Genomic DNA, 9,184 nt, shown 5'->3' with positions numbered 1-9,184 from the left:
CTCCATACAAGTACTTTCAGAAACGACTTCCTGACACTTAAATCTATACTCGATGTTAACAAATTTCTCTTCTTCAGAAACGATTTCCTTGCCGTTGCCAGTCTACATTTTATATCCTCTCAACTTCGACCATCATCAGTTATTTTACTCCCTAAATAGCAAAACTCCTTTACTACTTTAAGTGTGTCATTTCCTAATCTAATCCCCTCAGCATCACCCGATTTAATTTGACTACATTCCATTATCCTCGTTTTGCTTTTGTTGATGTTCATCTTATATCCTCCTTTAAAGACACTGTCCATTCCGTTCAACTGCTCAAAAAAAGTTTCATTGTGTTTTTGAAATACTGACCATAAATCGTACGGTGGCTGACAGCTGTGGTGGAAGCAAGGCCTGGCAATGTGTCCCCAAATCAATGCTAAGTTTGATCACCCAACTTTTTCCATTACTTCCTCTACAGTTTACGAAATGTATTGTATAATTAGTATCTGATTCCTTCATACAAGCTCCTACGTTCGCTAACTGTTAGAAAAAAAGTCACGATAATCATATTTGAATATGAAAATCGGACGAAGTATACTCGGTTTACGGTACTATGATTCTAGCTCATGGTCTTCGCCTCAAATTGGTTTCTGATTTTATTTTAGATTCAATTCGTGAATCTCTTCCCTAGATTAACGACCGCCCGTGTCGATCCAGAGTTCTACAATGGACCCGCTGCAACAAATAGCGACTTTATTAGTTCCGCCGCTGTCAAGTGCGTCCATTCACTACGAAGCTCCATTGTTCCAGTCGGTGAACATGTTCAAATGACACTGTCGTGCGCGGTAGTATACTTATTGGAAGAGTTCATTAAAGTGCTGCGTGTACGTGCACCATCTGGGGCGAGCGGCAGCCCTGGCTGGCCGTGCTGGTACCCCCTCAGAGCGGCGCCTACTCACCGTGGTTCCAGATTCGCAGGTACCGCTCCTCGACGCTTTCCGCCCGTAGCGGCGTCTGCGCCTCCGCCGCGGAAGAAGTGTCCTCCGCCATTCGGACGGACGGAGCTCTGCAAGAGACACACACACAAACCAGGCGCTCGCCTCGTCACGCCACAAGGAAACCGGCGGAGGCTGCGGGCAGGCAGCGGGAAGGCGGTGTGGGAGGTGGGGAGGCACTTGTAGCAGGAAATGGGGTCCGGGAGGCGCCGCCAGAGGGAAACACGTCTACCGTCCTCGCTCTCGCTCTCTTCTCAATCAGCCTGCTTCTGCGCGTCTGAAATTCAGCATAACGCTGCTTTGGAGTTGCTCTGACTTCGACTTCTGTAATATTGGACGAAATGGTTCAAATGGTTCAAATGGCTCTGAGCACTATGGGACTCAACTGCTGTGGTCATCAGTCCCCTAGAACTTAGAACTACTTAAACCTAACTAACCTAAGGACATCACACACATCCATGCCCGAGGCAGGATTCGAACCTGCGACCGTAGCAGTCGCACGGTTCCGGACTGTGCGCCTAGAACCGCGGACCACCGCGGCCGACTTTGGACGAAATCAGCTGACGACTTTACCAGGATGATAGCGCCGTCATGTTTATACTCGATAAGTGTGGAGGAGGAGGAGGTAGCTCCGTACACTCTGGTGTAGGCCCAAGTTTGAGTCTTGGCAGGGGTTGGGAGGGTTGACTTTATTACATCCTTCTGTCAACTTCATTTTTAACGTGCCACAGACGCCTGCGATTTTCATAACAATAACAATGAAACATTTAAAATGTTTCAATACAGTGATGATAATTTGTTTACGTTAGTGCTAAGTACATCGCCTTCGATTGCTTTGCAATAAACTGTAATTTAGGAAAATACATCCCAAAACCATTCGTCAGAAAATTCGAGAAGTTCATATGCCATGCAATGATTTAACAACTATAATAATATAAAATAAACCCGGGTAAGTGCGAATGGGACTCGCCCACCGAGGATTCCATAAAAACTTAATTATGTATGTAAACAGTTCATCCATCACGAAAACCAAGAATTTCAACGATTTTTGCCTGTTATTGATATTGATACTGATAAGGTACCAAAATATTTGAAATGAATGGCCGTATCTTTTGATTGCATTGACTTACAATCTTAAATTTTTTACATCGTTAAGGGAACGTGGAATTTAATATGTCACATAAATTCGAGCTTGTTCCTAAGAAAAACTGATGTTAACAGACGAACAGACAGACAATCGGATAACATGTCAAAAAATATTTTTTCTGTGTGATATAATTACAAATAGACAAGTTACAGATTTTTTCCTTTACTTGTACTGTAAAAACTTACTTCTTCTCAAATTGCATGATTCTATGTAATGGCTATGGGTGTTGACGTGTAAGTTTGCGACTGTCAAAATATGTGACATAAATGACAGTATATGTTGATTGCATTGACGTAGAAGATTAAATTTCTTACATCACCAAGGGACCATAATAGACCGTAGTATGTGACGTAAATTTCAACTTGATTCGTTTACTGGTTCCTGAGAGAAAGGTGCTTAGCAGTAGGACAAGCAGACAGACTGGCAGACGAATAACAAAGTGATCCAACAAGGGTTTCTTTTTTACTAGTGGAGGTACGGAAGCATAAAAACTTTCGCAACATTGACAGCGTCACGATTTACACGGTGTAACATAGAAGTGAGGACTCAGCTCATCATCCTCAGTATCCTTCTTAGCATTAAGGTTGTGGAAACAGATCTGGACACGAGAGATCAGAAACGGAGCGAACACGAGTCTAATATTCGGGTTGCATACTTCACAAATCAAGACGCCGCTGTAAAATCAGTGCTGACAGCCTGTGTTCGTCCCCGCTGCATTTCCAAGAGTTTTACGAGTCTCAGAACTGTGGCGCTGCAGTCACTTCATACTCGTCGACTCGCTCTCTCTTACTGCAGCGTGCTGGAGTGTAAGGCTAGTCGTGACTTACTGTTAGTATAGAAGATGAATACACAATCTTGCTGGTTTAAAGTAGCACTGACAAGGCGAAATGATCTATTGACATAATCTGATTCCATTTAATAAACCTTTGTATCCTGAGTCAATGGTGTAAGACGAAAATTAATTGATGCAAAGTACACAATTGCAAACGGGTTCCATTAAAGGAGGAGTGATATCTGGAATACGTTTCACGCTATCGTCCACATGTCAGACGAAAAAAATTCAAGCTTAATGGTTGTCTTCGTGTTTACTCAACATGCACAAAGAGGAAACATAAGTGCTGCGTGAAACGACGACTGTTATATACCTGCGACAAAAAACTCACTATTTCTCTATTCATTTGGCCATGACAACTTGGTTTTTGGGCTAACAGCGATGAATGCAGCTTATCATTCATATCTGTAATTTATTTTAGCAATTAATCCCATTTAGAGGTCGAACTTCACCCACAGGTCATGTTTTCTGTTACTGTCGTCCAGATTGGGTAACGCCTCGAAAGTGTGTATATATCAACTAACTGGTAGAATTCTGTTAGTAATATTAAAAACTGAAATAAATTTACAGCAGTCTTTGAAAACGTTTTATCTATATAAATGTACACTACTGGCCATTAAAATTGCTACACCAAGAAGAAATGCAGATGATAAACGGGTATTCATTGGACAAATATATTATACTAGAACTGACATGTGATTACATATTCACGCAATTTGGGTGCATAGATCCTGACAAATCAGTACCCAGAACAACCACCACTGGCCGTAATAACGGCCTTGATACACCTGGGCATTGAGTCAAACAGAGCTTGGATGACGTATACAGGTACAGTTGTCCATGCAGCTTCAACACGATACCAGAGTTCATCAAGAGTAGTGACTGGCGTATTGTGACAAGCCAGTTTCTCGGCCATTTTCAGTTGGTGAGAGATCTGGAGAATGTGCTGGCCAGGGCAGCTGTCGAACATTTTTGTATCCAGAAAGGCCCGTACAGGACCTGCAACATGCGGTCGTGCATTATCCTGCTGAAATGTAGGGTTCGCAGGAATCGAATGAAGGGTAGAGCCATGGGTCGTAACACATCTAAACTGTAACGTCCACTGTTCAAAGCGCCGTCAATGCTAACAAGAGGTGACCGAGACGTGTAACCAATGGCACTCCATACCACCACGCCTGAGTGATACGCCAGTATGGCGATGACGAATACACGCTTCCAATGTGCGTTCACCTCGATGTCGCCAAACACGGATGCGACCATCATGATGCTGTAAACAGAACCTGGATTCATCTTAAAAAATGACGTTTTGCCATTCGTGCTCCCTGGTTCGTCGTTGAGTACACCATCGCAGGCGCTCCTGTCTGTGATGCAGCGTCAAGGGTAACCGCAGCTATCGTCTCCGAGCTGATAGTCCATGCTGCTGCAAACGTCGTCGAACTGTTCGTGCAGATGGTTGTTGTCTTGCAAAGGTTCCCATCTGTTGACTCAGCGATCGAGTCGTGGCTGCACGATCCGTTACAACCATGCGGATAAGATGCCAGGCATCTCGACTGCAAGTGATACGAGGGCGTTGGGATCCAGCACGGCGTTCCATATTACCCTCCTGAACCCACCGATTCCATATTTTTCAAACTGTCTTTAGATCTCGACCAACGCAAGCAGCAATGTCGCGATACGATAAACGGCAATCGCAATAGGCTACAATCCGACCTTTATCAAAGTCGGAAACGTGTTGGTACGCATTTCTCCTCCTCACACGAAGCGTCACAACAACGTTTCACCAGGCAACGCCGGTCAACTGCTGTTTGTGTGTGAGAAGTCGGCTGGAAACTTTCCTCATGTCAGCACGTTGTAGGTGTCGCCACCGGCACCAACCTAGTGTGAATGCTCTGAAAAGCTAATCGTTTGCACATCACAGCATCTTCTTCCTGCCGGTTAAACGATATTCACTACTAATCGATAAGTCATTACATGGTATATAACTTATCATTTAGGTAGGTCTGACATTATGTGACGTTTCAAATTGCACTTGAGAATGGCTATAAAGCCGAAATCTTGACCGCGTAAAATGAAAGAATAGTAATTTACAGTTTCATTGCGGGAATTTCTCTCAAAACGGTTTCGTATGTAGCTGGAATGTCGCAAGTCCGCGGCTATACTTGCGAACTCGTGTACTCGCTCTCCTTTCTGAAGGAGTGCAGTCCATTTTGTACCTTACAACAGACTCAAGCGACGGCTGGTCTGCGGCGAAGACTCACTTGTTGAGTCTACAGGCACACAGAGACGGCGAGTTCGGAGATGACGTCACAAGACCAGCTGGCGAGTTTAAAGCGAGTACCGTATTTTACGGACTATAAGACGTTACGGACTACAAGACGCACCTTAATTATTAAGCATTTTTTAAATAACATTTTTACCATTTTTATTATTAGATTGCAATCCCAGACTAATCAAAATGTTAGTTTATAAAGCAGAATTGTCCTTCAAAATCCCTGAAAATCGTTATCTGAACTTTCTTCTTCTTCTTCCCCTTCGTCGTCATCGTTGTTCTCTTCATATATATAAGCTCGTCTTCACTGTCATTGAGAGTGTCATTTATGCTGTACTTCTTGACAGATTCAACAATAATGTCTTCTCTCATGTAAACCACGACTATTTCATCCATCGTCCATTTGTTCCATTCCTTTTCCATATACACCTTAGATGGTTTATTTTATCGAGACATCAAGAGTTTGCATTTGCGAAGTAAGTCTTCCCGGAATGACAGCAAAGTCTCCTGTCTCTTTCACAAAATATTTCAGATGACTACTAAATTGATCTAGCACAAGAAGAGAACTATTCTTCAATAAAGCACCTTTCCTTCTCTCCATAATTTCGTACCAGCCCCGTCCATCCAACCCTTGTCATGCACGTGAATAACACCGGGCGGTATTTCAGAAGGTTTTGGCATGGTTTGACGCTTGAAAATGATCACTGGATTAAGTTTAGTACCGTCGGCACAACACGGAAGGATAACAGTGTAGTGTATTTTTTTCACGTCTACTTGTTTTTACAACTACAATTTTATCACCTTTCGCGGCAACAGTTCTGTTACTCGACGCGTCAAATGTCAGAATAGTTTCTTTCATTTTTTGTTATTTGGCTTAATTCCAGACTGGTTTTCTTTCGATGTTAAATAATAAAGCGATCGAAAGATAACATTTTCTCTTTATACTCTTGTGGCGTTTTCTGTGATATTTTTGTTTTGGCTCGCATGCTAAGCCCATGACGCTTCATAAACCTGTAGCACCAACCACCCCCAACCTTAAAGTTTGTTAATTTCCACTGTCGCTCTAGCTTACGAGCGTGTATTTGAAATATTTTTGTGTTAATTTTAGTGCCATTTTGACAGTGTACTTGAATCCATTCCAGTATTTCATCTCCTAGTTTTGGGCAATATGCACTCAGTCCTCTATTTGCACATTTAGTCTTCGTCATTCTTTTCAGTTCTTCTTTACTAGCCCGCCAGTCGCGATTGTTTTTTTCTGCTGGTGGGAGGGCCGAAATGTCACTCAACTGCTTTGTTTCCAAATTCTTCTGCATATGCTGTTACTTTCAGTTCATAGCCCGCACCATATGAATACCTTTCTTTCCATTATGAAACTAGCTACTAACAAAAACCGAGCGAGGTGGCGCAGTGGTTAGCACACTGGACTCGCATTCGGGAGGACGACGGTTCAATCCCGTCTCCAACCATCCTGATTTAGGTTTTCCGTGATTTCCCTAAATCGTTTCAGGCAAATGCCGGGATGGTTCCTTTCAAAGGGCACGGCCGATTTCCTTCCCTAACCCGAGCTCGCGCTCCGTCTCTAATGACCTCGTTGTCGACGGGACGTTAAACACTAACAACCACCACTAACAAAACTATTGTTCTATTACCGATAACGCAAATCACTTTCAATTCAAGTTCACTGGCACCGTAGGCTTCAATGACGCATCACAGACTAGACAGTGTTCTGGGTTTGTGATGCCGGGGCAGGAGGGAGACGTTGCTAGTAAGCTTTTGAATCCCCGCAACTTATATTCGTCGCATCGGTGTACTGCTGTTGCCAGGTTAATCCATTGTTGCCAGATAGAGATAGGTATCCCGCGGCATCGAATATAAGGCCATTTTTAAAATTGGAGTGACTTTTGAATCAAACACTGGACATTCTTATGTTAATTTTGAGTATAAGACGCACTTGAATTTTGGAGGCAATTTTCGAAAAAAAAAATGTGCTTGTTATAGTTCGTAAATTACGGTGCACGGAGCTCATTTCTGATATCTACTGGAGAGTACGGATATGCGATCGTGTAAATAGAGGGAGCGCTGACTCCGCAGTTGTTTCGCATCCTTTCGGAAACTCAATCTCTCAGCTGCTTTTTTTGTAGTTGACTGTCTTTCCCTTTCTGTGCTCAACGCCTGTTCTGCCTCTGGAGTTAACGAACCACCAGGGACGGTCAGCCTCTATGAATGGGCACCTTTACCTGTATGGAATGTTTTTCACAGCCTTTCCAGCCGTAAGTCCATCCACTCTGGCAATAAACTGGAAAGTATTGTCTGTTTCTAAGATTCACTGGCATTTTTGAGATTCTTAGCTTTCATCATACTATATTCTCGGAAATTAAGCTGAAAAATTTGATTATTGATTTATGTAAAAATATAAACGCTTTTCGATAAAAGATTTTTGAGGGAGATGAAGGAGAGTTATGACTCCCATACAACCCTCTCCACCTTCTTGGATCCACGTCAGCGTACACACTAGCGCTTTTACAAGTGCAGCGTTTTCGCGCGCCTATGCCCTACGTAGCACAATCAAATACTGATCGTCACTTTTATATGAAAATACTCCTCGCACACTATCAAATTTACTCACAGTGTAGAGTGTGTGAATAAACCACTGGCCGCTTTACTTTTGATCATTTATTCCTAAAAAGCTAATCTCGATCGCACGTGTTGACTCCTTCATTCTGCAACGTTTTAATTCCCAATCACGTACAGAGAACAATTTTTTGTTCAGAACTTTCTTTGTAATATCGGTCTAGTTTTGCGCGACAAAAACTGTGAAGTTCTCACAAAGTTTCTTTGTTTTGTTCATAAAATGGCAGAAACTGCTGTCTAATAACACATCTGTAAGTAACAAATAATAATAAACTTCGAAGTAAGCGGATGATGGTTCACTGAAGAAAATGGGACCGATAAATGATATGCAACATTTACAGTTTAATTGGATTTTTCATCATTTACGTTCATGTACGATTTAAGAGGAAAGTAATTGTAAGAGTAAAATAGAAAAAAAGAAATTGCCCTTTTCATGTGCTTCAGGTTAAATTAGGAACTGCTGGAGTCTTCCCTCTGGCATTCTGCAATCGTATCGTAAACTACTAAAAATCCAGCACATGGATTTCCATAAGACGTGCTTCACTCTTTTACTTTCGTCAACACTTAATCATCAGTTTTCATTTATTCCACAAGGGATGTCCTACTTTATTTAACTCTTTACATCGCCAACATACTTCAGTGAGGATAACTGGTAAAAAGCCCTCTAGAAACGTTAAGACTGCCACCTTGAAATACGTGCAGACATTCGAGTGGTAATAGTGGAAATCCACGAAGGCGCTGCGGCCTGTCCTCTTATCGCCATGAGCATCTTACTTTTACAGTAATCGCGCACGTAGTATTTGCAAATGCATACAGGACACGTAGACCTGTGAAGGAGACAGAGTTATCTTTATTATTCATTATAATGTTTTAAATAGTCTTGATCCCAATATAATGTAATAATAATTAGGTGATAATCGGTTCCGATGACTAGCAATACCCTTCAGATAAAAAAAAGCACAAAAAAAAACAAAAAAAGGAAAACTTGCTTTTCAGTCAATGTACGAGGGCAGTTCAATAAGTAATGCAACACATTTTTTTTCTCGGCCAATTTTGGTTGAAAAAACCGGAAATTTCTTGTGGAATATTTTCAAACATTCCCGCTTCGTCTCGTATAGTTTCATTGACTTCCGACAGGTGGCAGCGCTGTACGGAGCTGTTAAAATGGCGTCTGTAACGGATGTGCGTTGCAAACAACGGGCAGTGATCGAGTTTCTTTTGGCGGAAAACCAGGGCATCTCAGATATTCATAGGCGCTTGCAGAATGTCTATGGTGATCTGGCAGTGGACAAAAGCACGGTGAGTCGTTGGGCAAAGCGTGTGTCATC

At 42.3% G+C, this 9,184-nt stretch overlaps 1 protein-coding gene across 1 annotated transcript in view; it reads right to left on the bottom strand.

Moving 5' to 3' along the window:
* Positions 1 to 933: 933 nt before the first annotated feature.
* The window catches only part of LOC126260681 (uncharacterized), a 455,289-nt gene continuing 447,038 nt past the window's right edge, over positions 934 to 9,184 (bottom strand). Inside the window, exon 4 of the mRNA XM_049958016.1 lies at positions 934 to 1,048. Within this exon, the coding sequence (XP_049813973.1) occupies positions 934 to 1,048 (115 nt within the window). The remainder of the gene's footprint in view (positions 1,049 to 9,184) is intronic.

This window comes from Schistocerca nitens, chromosome 5 (assembly GCF_023898315.1).
Source record: "Schistocerca nitens isolate TAMUIC-IGC-003100 chromosome 5, iqSchNite1.1, whole genome shotgun sequence".
NCBI classification, from domain to species: Eukaryota; Metazoa; Arthropoda; class Insecta; order Orthoptera; family Acrididae; genus Schistocerca; species Schistocerca nitens.
Note: the sequence above shows the minus strand (reverse complement) of the source record. Positions and strands in the feature narration are given on the sequence as shown.